Raw genomic sequence first — 16,718 nt, forward strand, 5'->3', positions numbered from 1 at the left:
TAGCCGAGCCGCGGCTTGCGGGTAAAGGTTGCGTAGTTGGCGTGCTCGTGCCGCGGAAAAAACATCCACAACAACACGTGATTTTTTTAGCTCCGCCTACTAGCTATGTTTTCTCGCGCCGCGATTGGCTGACACGTGACGTATCAAATGTTTCATGCCAGGCGTCCTAATACGTGTACCTGCAAACGTACATTGTTTTAGTTACGTGAAATATTTCCGCTATCATCTGTGCTTTTTATGGTATGTAATATTGCCTGCACTTCCCTCGAATGTCGTGCTATATTTATTAAGCGACCGCGAAGCGCCTAGATCCAGAATTTGCTAACGCCGGCATCAGTACAGGGTATTCGAGATAATATTGCGAAGCGGTCGCTTTTATTAAAATAAGAACCAGTTGAAAGCGCTTTAAATCACTAAATCATAATAAATTACTCGCCAGCAGTTTATCCACGCTTGCACGCATGCTGAACAATGGGAGCACGGCTAGCGACGGACGCGATAGTGACATAAGGACGCGCCCGAGTGGCACGTCAATCACAGTTACCACGTGGTGCGTCGGCATACTACGGGAGTGTTCTGCGAGTGTTTTGATGAGCTCCCGCCATCTTGGGAGGAAAGTGGTCTACATAGCTGTGGAAAACGACGTGCAGCTTGCCACAGCCAGATCCGAGGTTGCCTCCACTGCCGTGTGGGATTCTTCGGGAACTGCTCTACGACATGAGTTTAGATACCCTGCTTGAAGCGGCCAAATACATCGAGTATAGATCAGAAGCAAAAGCACGTGGTAAGAAATTTCGTTCCGGATTACCGTCGGCACCTCTGATTTGTGCCTCAGTGATCGCGGCCTGGTGCTTGCCGGCCCGTGGGGCTCGTGCGGGCCTTCAGATCGTCAGTTGGGTGCGCCCGTGATCGGGGCTGAGCTGCTCTGTCGGCGAACGCTCCCCGTCCGCACCGCGGTCCCGATAGCTGAATAAGGGTCGCGTCGGGTACGCATGTGTCAGAGGATCCGAAAACAACGCGACCTGGCTTCCTTCGATCGGCTCTGCGAGAACCGGGGTCCTGAGGAGCAGCGAAAGTGGGGTTCGTGGGGCAGGCAGCGGGGCACTGAAGATGGCCCCGTTGCGTTGTAATGTAAATAACCGGATGGAAGTACCGTGTGACTACATAGGGTGGGGTGTCCTTCTTTCTCTTTTTTTTTTCTGCTTCACAGTGGTGGCGTCAGATGCCCGGCTTCGTCAGCCTTATTATGTAAACCAATAACCGTTCTTCGGCTGTTGCGTGGTACAGCGCGTTTTTTGCCCCTCTTTCTGCTCATACGTGTACGCTAACGCGATGTGTGTGTGTGACCGCTCGAGCACGACGCGTTCACGTCAGACGGCCGGGCCGCCGCGGCTTTGTCTCGTCCTTGCTCCGGGGTTGCAACATTTTATTTTATTTTTTCTGCAACGCGGTTTGTCAGGGTGCTCGTTCCGCACCTAGAAAAATTAAACAAAAGCAGAGGTAGTGCGGGGTGAAGGATGAGATAGGGCGCGGAGTCCTAGATAGCCTGCGCTGGCAGCTCCGCGTGTCGTTGCTGCTTGTATCTAGTGCGGCCGTGCCCCCGTCATCTCTCCTGCGCGCGTGGTCGTGCCACGGGAGGGCACCTCCCCCGAGCGTGACGCATTGAAGGGCCCACACCTGACGCTCCTCGATGTGCTCCGCCGCTGTTTTTGTTGGCTCGGCCGCCTCGCCGCGAGCCATGCGCGGCGCACATGCGTCAAAACGCGTGCGGCTGACCGGGCGGGACCCCTCTCGCGTTCGCCCGGGAAGCGGGATCAAACGAGCGGGAGTCCATCATTCCGCAGGCCGCATGTTTTCGGCTCACATGGCTCCGCTCGCGGCTTGGCCACGTTGCACTGCGATTGTGTGCGCTGCTGCTGTTGTTAAACACGCTGTTCTCGCCCTCTCCTCCTCCTCTCTGCTCCCGCCATGGGGCATTCCCAGGAGAGATCCCGCACGATTACCAGACGTTCGCGCTGCAGAGCAAGGCGGCCGCCGACGAGTTTCGGATCCAGGCTAGGCAGCAGCTGCACAACGCATCGCGGTGCGACAATTCCTCCGACTCCTACTCGTCCAACCACTGCGACGATGGCCGGGAGAAGAGACGCTCCGGAGGGTGCGTAGGCGGCCACTTTCTGTTCTCGCATTTTTTTGGCCACCCACGCGTGTGTTTTGTCAAAATAAAATTGTGGAAACAGTTTACGCCGACTGATCTGTAGCGCATAGGTTAAAACGCTGTTAAAACCATATTTTTATTTTAATCTACAGTTCTATCTAGGGGGAAGGGTGGGGGCTGACACTGTCAAACATTGTGCCCTTTTTTTCTTTTCGGTCCCATAGACAATGAACTCGTTGCCCTAATAAAACATCTTATTTTTGATTTTTTTTTTGAGCTGGTGTGACACCACAAGCCTGGAATCATTAAGAGAAAAAATGTTGTGACACACTAATTGCTGTGACATGCAATCGGTGCTTAGTTGGTGTAGCATGTTGTCCGCTGTGTAACATATCCTGGACCGAATTATACCTGGAAATATCGCCTGGATATCAAGTACACATAATGAAAATATCCTCGGGAAATGCTGTCAGATGGGGAGAATTAGCAAAGCTGAGTGTACTGGCGTCTTGAGTGCCTTTGAATTTAATGTCATTCGACTCAAATGTGAATGTTATGCTGCTTTGCTACATTTCGAACAGCAATTTACTCAAATGACCGTCGAGTCAAATGAGCATCACGAGAGACATTTGGGTCTTTTGAATGCCATTTATTGCACTCTCGCCCACAGTGTCTTAAGTCAAAGTTAAAAAATACATCACTTGCGTACTTAAAACAAGCAAAATATTTTTAATTGTGGGACTTGGCTTACTTTTTATTTCATCAAGATGTAATAATTCTGTGCTATTTAACACTTGTGCGAGCAAGCGACAAACCAGTGTAGCCAGACAGAACAAAACATGCATCTAAATAATACCCCTACTACACAGCGTCCAAATGTCATTTGAACCTAATGTCATTTTACTCAAATGCAAAGTTGTGCTGTTCCACTAGGTTTTGAAATGCCATTTGGCTCAAATGACATTCGAGCAAAATGAACTCGTAGACATTTGGGGCTCTCGAATGCCATTTCTAGCACTTGCGCACAGTGTTCCAAGTCAGCATAAACAAGGACATTACTGGCGTACTTACAATGAACAAAATATTCTTAATTGTGGGACTTTGAGAATTACTTCTCATTCACTTAACTCATGATATCAATATGTAATAATTCCATACTCTCAGCACCAGTGTAGCCGGACAGCGTAAAAAAAAACGTAGATTGCAATTCAGAATTAAGCAAGAACAGTGTCAAAGCTTGCGTTATTTATATTGTGATATCATTTTACTGCCAAAGACTGCTGCTAAATTTGATTGTTGCATTATTGTGTAAAAACAGAACTTGACAGCAGCAGCGCCACGCAGCAGCGCCACGCAGCATGGCGAGCGATTATTAAAGTAAAGCTTTCAAATTCTATCGAAATTCTAGTGGAGCACGGCAGATTCTGAATGGCATTCGAAGCTCCTCATTTGAGTCAAATGACATTCAGTTCGAATGACATTCAGTATAAGAGGTCAGGATCATTTGATGTATGGCAGTACATAACTTATGGAAGCTATAGACTGGTCAAGAATACATTCTGAAATGCTGAGTATCACTCTCCCTTCATCTCTGTTTCCTTTTCTATCTCTCTTTCTATTACAGTCGAACATGGATATATCGAACACGGGTATATCGAATTATTGTGTATATCGAACTCATAAATTATCCCCTTGAAAATTCTGTGTAAAAGTATAGGAATTCGTTCGTTTATATCGAACCGTATTTTTCCCGACATTGGGTATATCGAACGCCGCGTGAGCTGGAAGGTGCTCTTCGGCGGTCGCTGCACCCCCGATTGAGGTCAAGGAGGATGTGGAGGAATGCGCGGGCATGACGAAGACTGGCTTGCGGTACTAATTCCCCCTACCGGAACGAATTTGTGCTTGCCCAGTCGGGCCCCGCTACCGGCCACCGTAGCGTTAGCGGACGGAGCCCGGTATGCTAAATCTCTCTAGGCACACAAGCCCGAACGCTCGGAAAATGTAACAGGGTGAGGCAGGGATGCCCCGACTGCGCACGTCCCTTTCTTTTTTTTTTTTTTTATTTTTTTTTTTTTTGCGGCTGCGTAGGTTCATCGGCTTGCCGAAAAAGAGTTTTTTTTCTCTCTATCTGAGTCTGTCTTCCCCCGATGTCGTCTCGGGAAAGGGAAGAGGGAACGAAGGCGCTGGCGGCCTCCTCCTTCTTTTGCATTTTGCTGCTGTTGCTGCTGTTTGGCGAGTTGCCCCGCACCTTTCGGAGATCACTGTTTCTTTCCGAGATGACCATCGGGAGCGCTTTATTGGAGTCCGTTCAGAGAGCCTTGGAATTGTTACCTTCAAAGTTATTGTTGTACGTGCGCGCTGTTCTTCTTTTGCTTGCGTGTTGTGCATGGTGTACGAAGGCGCAGCGCACTGCTGGAATTTTCTAGTTGTGCAGCCTCGAGAAGATCGAGACCAGCGTCTTTAATTTCACTTCCTGGACGAACTTTTTTTTCCTCCCTTGTGTATGGCTCAAGTATGCACAGGCTGGGTGCAACAGTGGCGAAGTGATGCAGGGGGGCTAATTGTCACGCCTCAGCAAGGCCGGCTTTGAAGAGAATACTTTCTTGGGCTACTTAAAGGCAAAAATTAGTTTGTGTTTGTCTCACTTGATTCTACCACCCGGACAAAAAAGAAAACTGGAGGAAGAGAGCTTAGACACAATATATATAGGGTTTGTTTTCGGGTAAAACCCAATTTTACCCTATTTTTACACCACGAACATGTCAGAAGAATCGGGTTAAACCAAATTTCTCCCAGAATGGACCTTTTCAAAGTAGCGATCTGCACAATGTTGGGCTGACGGTCCGCCGTTCTCAACCAGTACTTGCTGGAAGCAGGCTCCATAAACACAGCTTTCGAACTCGTCGAGTATTGGCATGACTATACCGCTCGCTGCACCAGGCTGGCAAATGGTGTGCTGACATTGTTGTGCCTAGCTAACGGAAGCTGCGATGTCGAGGAAACTTTCTTCCAGCTGAGATGCATGCAACGATTGGACAGGTCTCGAATGAAGACCAACACGTTGCGCATGCAGTGGTAATGTAAGAAAACAAAGATCTGTAAAAAAATCGACGACCAGCTTTTCGTGAATAAAACGTTTTATTTTCTAGAAGTTATCAATGCTCTTTACTGTCGTCATTACAGTTCCATTTTTGAAACAATCGCAAAATTTCGGAGAGAAAACCCTGATGTCCCCCCATTACCGGCTTGAAAAAAACAACACCACCAATATTGACGCCTTAGAGTCAAGACGCTCGTGGTAAAATAAACTGAGTGGATTACTTAGTACATCTGTAGAATTAACCTGAAAAGACGTGGATTTCAAAATGGTTGGTTAAAAAAAAACAATTTCTCTCCGATTATCAGTTTGAAAAATAGAACCTGATTTTCACCCCCGATTAAAAAATATATATAAAACCCTAAAACAAACAACCGTAAGTATATACAGGCAAGACCATTTCAAGCTCCTAAAAACAGCTGCCATGGCTCATTTGGTTGCCATGGCCGTTGGGCTAATGGCCTCCAGTATTTCTTAAATAAATAAATGCATGTCCACATTCAGCTCTAGGGAATGTTGGGCTTGGTTGAGGCACAGTATGGGTGCATAACCATGAGTTATCAGTGTTATTGTGATTAAGAATACATGTGGTTTTTTTTTTATATAGCAAATGAAAAACAATAACAGTGGCGAGATAAAGGAGGTGAGATAAAATCAAACAAGAAAACAAAAGATGGCTACTTGAGCTGTTTCAAGGACAAGTGAAACAAATGGTCTTAGAAGGTGGTGTGTGAGCAGTGCGAATGCAGGAAAATGAATTGAATTGGCAAACCCTCATTGCACTCATTGTGAAAAGAATGAGACGGGCGAGGAAGAGCATGAGGAGGGGGGGGGGGGTGGGGGGGGGGAGGACGTTACATGGCAAGGGGTAGAAAACTATCATCTCTGCGTAAAATTTGCTGGCAAGTGAGGCCTATTTTTGTGTTCATCTGCAGTCATCTTCTAACTTTCATCCTCCGTGCCTTGCCTCCTACTTCACTCTTTCAAGGGATCCTATTTTTTTTTCACATTCATTGACTGTCACCAATACAAATGATCAGACCAGCAGGTTACTTTTCGATGAACAGTCCGCGTGACAATTCATCGTATCATGAATGTTTTTTTGTTATGAACTAACTCATTGCATCCCGGATTATGATGTGTTATCAAATGAGCAGGCCGCATTACCATTAAGTATCCCACTAGTCACTTGAGGGGCTTTGGAGGATGTTGACCATATGTCCTGTAGCAAACAGTTAGGATAAGCTTAGGTTATCCTTGGGATTTTACAGCCTTTAACAGACACAGCAAACGCTTTTGTACCAAAGCAAGCCTTGTATCCTCCTTTTTTACGGTCGGTGATGTTCGGTACACCTACCAGGTAGATCGCACGAAAATTGCACCAACAATTGACTGAGTTAATGTGACAACATTTACACCATCTTTTTTTACCTCTCGTGCAGATGTTCTGACGTGGCAAATTTTTGCAAATCCACGTCTCCGTTATGGCCCCACTGATTTGGCTGTTCTTTGCTGTGCGGTGAGCGAGCTCAGCTCGATCACTCAGCTGTTTCGCACCCCTTTTCCTTATGCCACTTGGGCAGGTCTTAGGTCCCCTCGGGAGCTCTTCATGCACTTTTGGCTCAAACCAGCAAGTGTTCGGCTTGAACTTGAGCATGAATAAGCTGACGTTGCTGTTAGTTTAAATTATTGATTGATTGTATATTTATTCAATGCAAATTTTTGAGCCGTGGGTGGTTGCACCCACGTATGTTTGGGTGACCTCCAGCTTGTATGCTTGTGTAACCTTCGGCTTCAGTCAGGTGAAGTTTTTGTGGAATTATTAGTTGATGGAAATGGTAGATTGATTTCAATTGGTGTTATTTTAGCCATTTTTACCTTGACCAGTCCCACCCCTGCTGTAAAAATAGGCTACTCTGCCTGTGTATGTGTGAGCCCTGGGGCATCACGATCACAGAAATCAGGGCCTTGTAGGTGCCTTTGTCAAGGGAGCTCATGACAGGTAAAAGGCATCTTTATTTTGGGAGTGTTTCTCGGCATGATGGGCAAAGCTTCTCGATATAATGCAGTTACGTGAAGAAGCTGATAGCACCAAATGTGCAAAATTGATTTCACAATACATTCGCCAAAGCCAAGCAAGGGATGCACATTTGACGTGCATGTGTTGCTTCCTCTAGCCGTCAATGTTCCCTATATGCCCTACGCAAACTTGTGCCCGTATAACGGGCACACAACTTTCGAATGGCGCATTTACACGCCAAGGCTGCAGTAGGCCTAGGAGGTAGTGGAGAGCTGTGGATTAGTCTAGTTCACATGGGGAACTTGAACGTGTGCCAAAATGTCATGGGCAGTTTTTGGGTCATTCGCTTTTCTTTCCATCGCTGGTAACTTTTTGTACTCCTGGTAGGCCAAGAAACAGCTGCAAAATAGCGGGGAATACCCAAGCCCCGAGTGGGCCTTTAAAGCAGATGCATTGATTTTAAATGACCTGGTTCCAGCACTAGAATACCTGGAGGTCAGCCAGCACTGGGCAAAATGGTGGAATGCTGTCGAATTCGCTCACACTGGTAGCAGTCAAAGGAAGACCCTGGTTGTGCTTTTGCCCGAGACCCGCTGGAATAGCAACAAACACCCTCCATCTTAGCCTCAGCACATAGTCCTCCAAATAATTAACAAAGTGTGTAAAATATGAGCATCCCTGCCAGCCTTTGCCACAAGATCCATGCACTTGTGCAAACAGTGGGGCTAGGCTCGCCAGGAGTCATTGTTCCAGAGGTTTTGTTTACCATGAAGGCACATTCTGCATTTCAGCGAGTTTGTTTGCATCGCGGAAAAGGCCACAAAAGTTAGGCAGCATGCTCATCGGTCTTAAGCAGGCACATAGCTCATCGGTCTTAAGCATGAATTGCTGATGGCGACCATTAAAAAATGTAATAAAACTAGTCTAAATATCGTGTTTTTTTTTTCCCACCAAGACGTGAAAGTAAATAAATAAATAAAGTAAATAAATAAAAATAAAGTGTGCCGTTCCTTCTTCCGAAACTGTCAGCAAAAGAAACATGTGGCTCAGCGCCTCTTTCCAACTCACTGGACCTTTTTGAAGGCGGAAGACCCATACTGTGTCACGATAAGGGAAGGCGGCAATAGCCAAGCTTTGATAACGTGCGCTGATACGCGGTTTGAGTCCCTTCTCAGCACGTGCCGTACACCCTGAGTGAGCCTTTTTTTAAGGTGCCCCCTTATCTGTACTTTTTTGTGTGTGTTCTTCCCCCTGCGAGAGGTATCTTTGCGTGTACATCACATGTGCAGTTTTGGGGGGAGAGAGCATCCGCTTTAGTAGTTTTTTTTTTTTTTGCCCGTTTTTGTTTTTTGAGTCCCCATTGCATGAGTAGGGTCAGTCAAAAAAGGGCTGCTGTCATAAAAAATTTATTTTAATTTCACCCAAGAAACTGCATGATTTATTTCTTAAAGTAATCCCTCTCAAGTGTAGTGAGCGTTACCATTCTACTCTTCCATGCTTATATGCACTTGAGGGACAATTCTTCAATCCCCAGCTCTGTTGTTTGATGGGCTCCACTCTCAGAACTTGTCTCCATGACTACCCTCATGAACTAAGGAATACAAAAGTGCACATAAAGCGACGTGAAGTAAACATGGAGGTTATCTCGGTACTGGGACGCTCTTCTCAGCCTGGAACTGCTGGATATTTGGGGTGTTCTTCATCAAGTGCTGAAAAAGGCACGTTTCGTCCTGCCGCAGCTCTCACCGCATCTCATGTTACGGGCAAGGCAAATGACGCGGATCTCTTTGTAGACACGCTCATTGATTGTCTGGCCGTGTGGCGAGAACTCGCTGTGCATGACGCCTGTCACATCGAAGAATGTTATCAGCGTGACTTTGGCAGTCTTGCTCTTAGTGGCCTCTGTGACAACGGAGATCTCCACTGACAGCTCTGACACGCTTACTTTCCGGGTCGTACTCGTAAATTTATGTGTCATCACCAGTGATGACCTCGACAAAGCAAGTGCGATACCTGACGATGTCCTGAAATATGGTGCTTCTTCTGGTAGCTGTTCACCATCCTTGGCACCGTTTTTGCATGCATTATGCATAATGCATGCCAAACTCTTGTGTGGTGATTTTCTGACCAGTGCCTTTCTTGATGTCCAGCTCACTTGTGATTCTTCGAACAGTCAACCAATGATTGCTCTGCACCAACTGCCTCACCCATTCAACGTTTAATTCAGTCCTGCTTGTTGAAGCCCCTTTCCCCCCCCCCCTCTTCTAAAGTCGTTCTCACCTTCACGTGCCCAACTTTGAAGCTTTTGTGCCACTTGAAAACACGTGTGTATGGCATGGTGTTATCTTTGAACACTTGCCGAAGCATTTCACGTGCTTATGACAGAGTCTTCCCCAACTGCACTGAAAATTCCAAGTTTATTTGTTGTTCAGTGCTCATCGTTCTTTCCTCGATGCTTGTAGCTGAGCGACCTGAAAAAGAAGAGACGTACAGAAAAGCACGCGATAAAAAATGCAGTGTTTGCAAGAAGCTAAGATTACAGCTAAACACTCCCCAAGGTGTCTCTTAGATAACCATGTGGTATCTTGTTTGGAATGGAAACAAATATTCTGTGGCTGCAGTCCTCCATATTTCCTAATATACCTTATATTTATTTGCTTTCAACAAAATAATATGGTTGCGAGTCGGCAGTAGTCGTGGCTGTGTCGTCTCTCTCTCTCTCTCTCTCTCTCTCTCTCTCTCTCTCTCTCTCTCTCTCTCTCTCTCTCTCTCTCTCTCTCTCTCTCTCTCTCTCTCTCTCTCTCTCTCTCTCTCTCTCTCTCTCTCTCTCTCTCTCTCTCTCTCTCTTTTTTTTGTCAGAGTTGGGCTGGTGCCCTTTCAATTCTCAGCAACTTTGGCTGCTAGTTCATAAGCTAAATACCACTTTTATCACAAATTCAGTACTTCTTTCTCACAAACTGGGCCAAAAGGGAAGATTGCAAATTATAATGCCCCTTATCTGCAGCATGTCGTTTCTTTTTTTTTTTTTACCAAACAGTTGTTGAACTTGACCCAGAAACCACTTTTTTCCCTTGAAAAGCTATTTAAACTACAGCTGTGGAATTCTTAGTGGTCATTCTGGTGATGAACAACTAATATGAACTTTCAATCTATATTTTCAATTTTCAGTTTTCAATCGAAAAAAACGAATGCCAAAATGGCAAATGTTTCTGAAGTAAACTGAACATCTCTGACATGTCTTTTGACCCTGCCTTTATTTTGGTGTTTGTAAACATCAAAAACCTATTGCTATGTATCAGTGGTGTTGTGGTCAGAGTTGTGGATACCAAGCCCCCTTATCGAGGCTATGGCATCACTGAAATAAGGCCCCCCTTTCTGAGTTTGTTCTCCAGCGGAAAATACCACTTTTCCGTTTTGTGCGGGCATCATCCACAGCACATTGTTCACATAGTCCGCGAGGGGATGAACCTGCTACCAACCACCACTGACAGTCTTTGACAGCCAGCATTCGGCCGTAGTAGCATAAAGAATGAGTCAGAGCCCTGAATAAAACAGCAAGATGACCTTAATAAGCATGTTCTAGGCAGTTTACCACCAGGGACTGTCTTTATTGAAGAGTATGTGTGGGAAAGTGCGGGCGTCTTCTTTTTGCGTTAAACGGTTCCCCAGTGACACCTGGCAATAATTCTGCAACATTTAAATTCCATTGCAGCAGGCGAGCCTGATGATAAGGTGCATTCAGTTTTATGAGGCTGTGAAGAACGTCTGAGGTCTGGGAAGGGCTTTAATGTTGCTGCTTGCTGGTGGGGTTTTTTCTCTAAGGTTCCATTAAAAGCTGCATGAAAGTGCAGGGGAAGGGCCACCTTATTGTGCCAGGCCCTCCTTAAGTCCTCAGTTTGTGAGGCTTGGGGCAAGTTTCTCATTGCCGTGTTCGTCTTCCTCCCCTCAGGGCTGGCACGCGAGAGGTGCACAACAAGCTTGAGAAGAATCGGTAAGTGCTGGCCGCCTCTCTTCCCCTCTGCTTGGCTCATTTGTGTCTGTTGTGAACCGGGAGTTCGGCTTGTGTGCACATGGCAGAGGTGACCACGTTTGATCGCCGTGAGCACATTGTGAGCAGACCCTTAAACTAGACGATGTCGAAAGAAATATTTGTTCACATAGGGTATTAGGTATATGGCATTCTTTTTCATACCATTGCTCATCATTGACTGGGTGTCACAAATTCACATGCATGTGAGGGCACGCAGGAATCTAAGACACAAAAAGGATATTTGTTTGCAGGAAGTGCATCAAAGGTGCATTTTTGTGCAACACTAATTTTTCCATTTGTAATGTTTATTTTTATAGTGTTGTAAAAATATTTCCCCTCGAAACATATTTTAAATACTTTTAAGTGCATCGCTGTCGACGTGGGTGGCAAAACAATTTTCACAACTCAATATCTCATTATTCCTTCCTTGTTCGTAGTGTAGCAGTGCCAAATTTATCAAACTGGAAACATGGAAAACGTGAGCTTGAGGTAAAGGAGATGCGCTGTGGTTCACAAAAATTAATATCTTTTGAATGATTTTGTTCACGCATTCATCCATTTATGGCAGATTTTGGCTGTGCTGTGGAAAATATTGGATGGCATGAAAGACAAGCGCACAGTGCAGATATTTACGTTAGAACTGTGTGCCACAACCAGATCTAGCCCTCTAGCAGCCGACTTTCTGTTTGTGATGTAATGTATATGAACATCTGACGTTATATAGGTCTTTCGCAGTTCATGGCGTAGGACAAGGCTGAATGTCAGTTGAAGGTCATTGTATTAAAGGATGCTGCGCCTGTTGTGTAGGGAGAAGCCATGTGCAAGGTAATATTTGGGGGATTGTGGACACAGTTCTACAGTGAGGGAAAAAAAGGACAAGGGACATTATGTAAGCACCAAATCAAAGGGCCAAAAGGGTCATCTGTGTGTGGAGACTAAAAAGGCTTTGGGCATCATCGGGCTAATACCGCCTGTTTTGTTTGAATCCTTGAAGTGAGAAGGTTGAGCATATGACAATTTCTTGGCACTTTCAGACTCTTCTTTTTTACATATATATATAGAGAAAAGCGGCATCAGGAGCAGTGCTTCCCTTTCTTCAGGAGGGTTGCAAGCTGGGCTAGTTGGAAAGACATTCTTGAATGAAACCAGCGCGAACTTGAAGATGAAGGAAGTGAACCCAAGGGCAGTCGCTGGAGCACAAGGACACCAGCGGCTGTCCGTGTGTTCCACTTCCTTCGTCTTTGTTTGTGCTGTTTTCATCCAAGATATTCTCTTTCTTGATTGGTATTGGGTACAATATATCGTCTGTCAGCTGAGCATGTTGGTATCTGCAGAGGCGAGCTTGTTTTCTGCGCAAATGTTTCAGCCCCATGATATCTCGTGAGGTCGCCCACTGCCGTTCATGGGTAGGACGTGGTGGGAGTATTCTCCTGAGCGGAAGTTTGTTCCCCCACTGTCCGCACAAAGGGTACTGGAGGTAAAGGGCCATTGCAGCTCGCTCGGAGGAAGACTCTGCGTATGTGTTTAACGTCTGCCCGTTCGCCCTTGCGCGCAGGAGAGCCCACCTGAAGGAGTGCTTTGAGACCCTGAAGAGGCAGCTTCCCAACATGGACGACAGGAAAACGTCCAACCTGACCATCCTCCGAGGGGCCCTGCGCTACATCCAGGTGAGGAGCCACCGCCGCCCTTTCCCCCTTCACCTCCCCCGTGTACTCCTGGGAGGCACAAAAGGGGGCCGTCACCTCTGTGCAGAGCCTGAAGCGGCGCGAGCGCGAGTACGAGCACGAGATGGAGCGGCTGGCCCGGGAGAAGATCGCCGCCCAGCAGCGGCTGGCCACGCTCAAGAAGGACCTGTCCCTCCAGCTGGACTACCTGGACATGAGCGCCCTGCTGCCGGAGCAGGACAACGAGACCACCACCACCGCATCCGGTACGCTCCTTTCGAGATGGGCTCGGACAGGTGGGGTCCGCCACTGTAAAAGACACGGCAGGAGCTCCGGAATTTAGGTTGGAAACCAGGAATATTTCTTACAACACAAAGAAGCAAACAAGAACATGGAGCAGTGCACGTTTGTTCAATCAATTTTTAACTATTCCGTCTGCGGATGGCTGTCCAAGCACCTTTGTGGCAGTCATTGTGCTAAAACCGTCTAGTGTATTTGGATGCTCTTTGAGCGAGAGTGAGGTGGTCACCGCATTCACTGCAGCCTGCGTCTCAGCTACAATGCCAGCAGCCTACTAGCACAACAACTCCTTGTGTGTGTCACCAGTGGTACATACTGCTCCCAAGAAAGTGGAGCATAAATTTGAAAACAAATAGCAACAGAGCATTCTGCTACAGTGACTGCCAGCGGAAACGAACTGTCACAGCACCAGTAAGAGAATCATTTACGGCATCGGATAATTTGTACAGATACGTTGTACATTACTCTTGTCAGCACTCTTTACTTTACTGCCACTTGAAAAATTTACTCCCGCATAGTTGACTTCGTGAATGTTCTGAATAAGCAAAGCAACAAAGGAGGCTAGTTGATATTTCATCTTAGCCGAAAATGCATAAATTTCATCATCCATCGTGCTGAGTAGTGCTTCATTTCCGGCTTAATCTGGGTATGCAGCCTACAATGCTACTTGATCACTTGAGATACACCCCAAAAACATGCATACAAAAAGGCACCTTGTAAGTTCTGTCTAGACTCTGTGGGGGTTGCTGAACCAGGCAAAATTGTGCTGCAGGGCAAATTTGTTTTGTTGGTTGAAAAATAGAGCGCGACTTCGACAACGACACAAAGGGAGAACGACGGGATATAAGCCATTCTTCAATCATAGTGCACCAACTTGCCCAACAGCTGTGCTTAATTGTTTTGTTGGGTTTGTGGTTATTCTCTGGTTGTAAATGCGAGTGTTGGACTTATGAGGGTAATGTTCAATGAGCAGCCAGCATTGCAAGGGGGTCGGGGTTTGCTGTGTTCCAAAAATCGGATTGGTGTTTTGTGTTCCAAAACTGCATATGGGCTACAAGGTGTCATCATAGTGGAAGGAGGGCCCTAGGATTGATTTTGACTGTGCCTGGCTGGGTTCTGTGTGCAGAGTGCGGCAACTACAGTGACCTGGACGAGGACGGGCCCTGTGAAAAGCCTCTGCCGGCCATCAGCTCGCCCAAGTTGTCCTTTCTATGCGACGTAGCAGGTACCCTCTCAATTTGCCAGCCATGTTTTTACTGCACCTTGCTGATGTGTGGGAGAGATTTTTCAAAGGAGGTTTTCTGTTTTGTGTCCTCCTTGGCATGTTCCATTTGCTTGCCTGTGGCAGCGTTTGGTTTGTGCCCTCAAGAGGGATTACCCTGTGTGTTGGCCCACCGCAGGTCTTAGCTCGGAGAAGGCTCCCGCCACAAGCCAGCCGCTGTTCGGCACGCTGAACGGCAGTGTGGACCCTGGCGTGAGCAGCATTAGCAGCGCGTTCACCCTTGCCACGACCAGCCCCGGCACGTTGATGGTGACTGCCGGGCAGGCACCACCCAGGGCTGCGGCCAACCGGGTGGCCCCCATCCCCACCATCGGGGCGCTGCCGCAGCAGCAGCAACACCACCAACAGCAACAACATCAACAGCAACACCACCAACAGCAGCAGAAGCAGCTGCAGCAGCAGCTGCAGCAGACGCAGCAGCTGCAGCAACTGCAGCAGCAGACACAGCAACAGCCACAGCAACAGCAGCTGCCGCAGCAGCAACAGCAGGTGTGTGCAGGGACTCTGTTATTCAGGCTCTTGGGGGGCGTACACAAAGAATGCAAGACTTGGTAGAAGTTTTCTGTTATGAAGGGCTTCAGACGAGGAGACGTGTATCTGCAGTTATTTACAGCTCGTCTTGAGGGGATGTTCAAGAGGTGCAAGTAAGAATCGGGTGTGAAGAATATTTCAGCCGCTTGAAATTTGCAGTCAACAAAAACAACAGGGCTCGGCCGTTTCAAGGAACCGCAATTTGAGTTTTTAGACGTCGTGTGAGGAAACCAAAGGTAGTGTTAAACAGCCTAGCAGTGAGGTTACCCTTCAGTTTTAGCCGAGGTAATGAAAGTCCACAAGTGGTGGGTGATTATAGTCTTGGAGGAGCTGTCAGGGCTGATTCAAACGATGAGGAACCAATTGCGTAGGATTAGTATGTGCTGAAGTGCATTCAGCAAGCACCCTCGAGGAATGAACAGTAGCCTGCCACAGTCACCAAAGAGTATGTTGTACATTGTGTACTTGCTTTGTTAACTTATGGGCCACAAAGTTATCATCTTGGCATCTTGCAAGAACTGCCCAAAGTCACCTCAAAGAGCTTTGAAAAAGAGAATGACTGTTGTATTTCTCTAGACATCGTAGATTACTAAACAGATTCATGTAGAAGAAAGACATATCAGCTAAGGAGAAGAATGGAGAGGACGGCCATGTGATGCGGAGGACAGGTTGATTCCACTAGATTAGAAGTAGATTAGAAGCAGAAAATTGCAGTGAACTTGACTGAGGGATGAAGAAAATTAAGAAGGAGAAGGAAAGGGTTGATTTCGGCATTGCAAGCTAGAGGTGGTTGGAAATCTGGGAAAGGAGCGGAAAAATGGGCTGGATATACATATCTCCCGCAGTGTAATTCATTAGCTTTGGTAGGCTCATTGGTGTGATTGCTGCAGCATTTGCCCCAAACTGTCCCAAAGAGCAAACCTGGCTAGATCTCACAGAGCAGTTTGTGCCAAACCTGCACCAAACTTGCGCAAAACCCACTGGCCCCTTGATGCCCTGCAAACACAAGCAGCATTGTTCATTGCATGCAGACTTCTTTCATGTGTGTGTGTGTGGAGGAGTGAAAGTGTTTGGCATTTGCGAATATTCCTTGTATTCTTTTTTTTCTGGAGTTCTAGTATTCGAAAGTTTCAAAGGATTTGACACCTATGCATGGCGAAGGTTAAAAACTATGTTAAGCTGTGTTTCGCACAAAAAAGAAAAGAAAATGCCAATGTATTTGGGCTATGTTCCTTACTTGCGCGCAAAGAAACTGTGAGCCCGCTTTTTCTTTTTTTTTCCCCCCATGATATCAGTTTTGCGTGGCTTTTGTACGCTGCAGCTGAGTTGCCAGAATGAAAGCTGCATGTCAAACACATGTTCCGTTGTGAGTAGTCAGATATGAACCATATTGAGTTAGATTGAGGACCATATGAACTCCTATTGATAACCACAGCAGGAACATAAACCATCTGTTTCAGGCGGTACCTTTTATCTTTTACTATGTGCTACCTTATTCCATTGCAAGCTCACTCTCGCCAACCAAAGGTCTTACTTTGCTGCACAAAACAAGGCAGTGTAGGAGGTGACAGGCACAGTGTCTGTCATACTTATTATGTCACTACCCAATATCTATCTACAGATCAGTGCACCAGGC

The 16,718-nt window shown here is 46.6% G+C and overlaps 1 protein-coding gene across 1 annotated transcript in view; it reads left to right on the plus strand.

The window, feature by feature from the left end:
• The first annotated feature begins 527 nt into the window (after positions 1-527).
• The window catches only part of LOC144145491 (uncharacterized), a 28,106-nt gene continuing 11,915 nt past the window's right edge, over positions 528-16,718 (plus strand). The window contains exons 1-7 of the mRNA XM_077677134.1: positions 528-784; positions 1,984-2,155; positions 11,225-11,266; positions 12,861-12,972; positions 13,058-13,235; positions 14,396-14,494; positions 14,670-15,040. Of these exons, the coding sequence (XP_077533260.1) occupies positions 718-784; positions 1,984-2,155; positions 11,225-11,266; positions 12,861-12,972; positions 13,058-13,235; positions 14,396-14,494; positions 14,670-15,040 (1,041 nt within the window). The 5' untranslated portion in view covers positions 528-717. The remainder of the gene's footprint in view (positions 785-1,983; positions 2,156-11,224; positions 11,267-12,860; positions 12,973-13,057; positions 13,236-14,395; positions 14,495-14,669; positions 15,041-16,718) is intronic.

The sequence above is a fragment of the Haemaphysalis longicornis genome, unplaced genomic scaffold (genome assembly GCF_048455015.1).
Source record: "Haemaphysalis longicornis isolate Haplotype H1 unplaced genomic scaffold, Haemaphysalis longicornis Haplotype H1 scaffold_7, whole genome shotgun sequence".
Lineage (NCBI taxonomy): Eukaryota > Metazoa > Arthropoda > Arachnida > Ixodida > Ixodidae > Haemaphysalis > Haemaphysalis longicornis.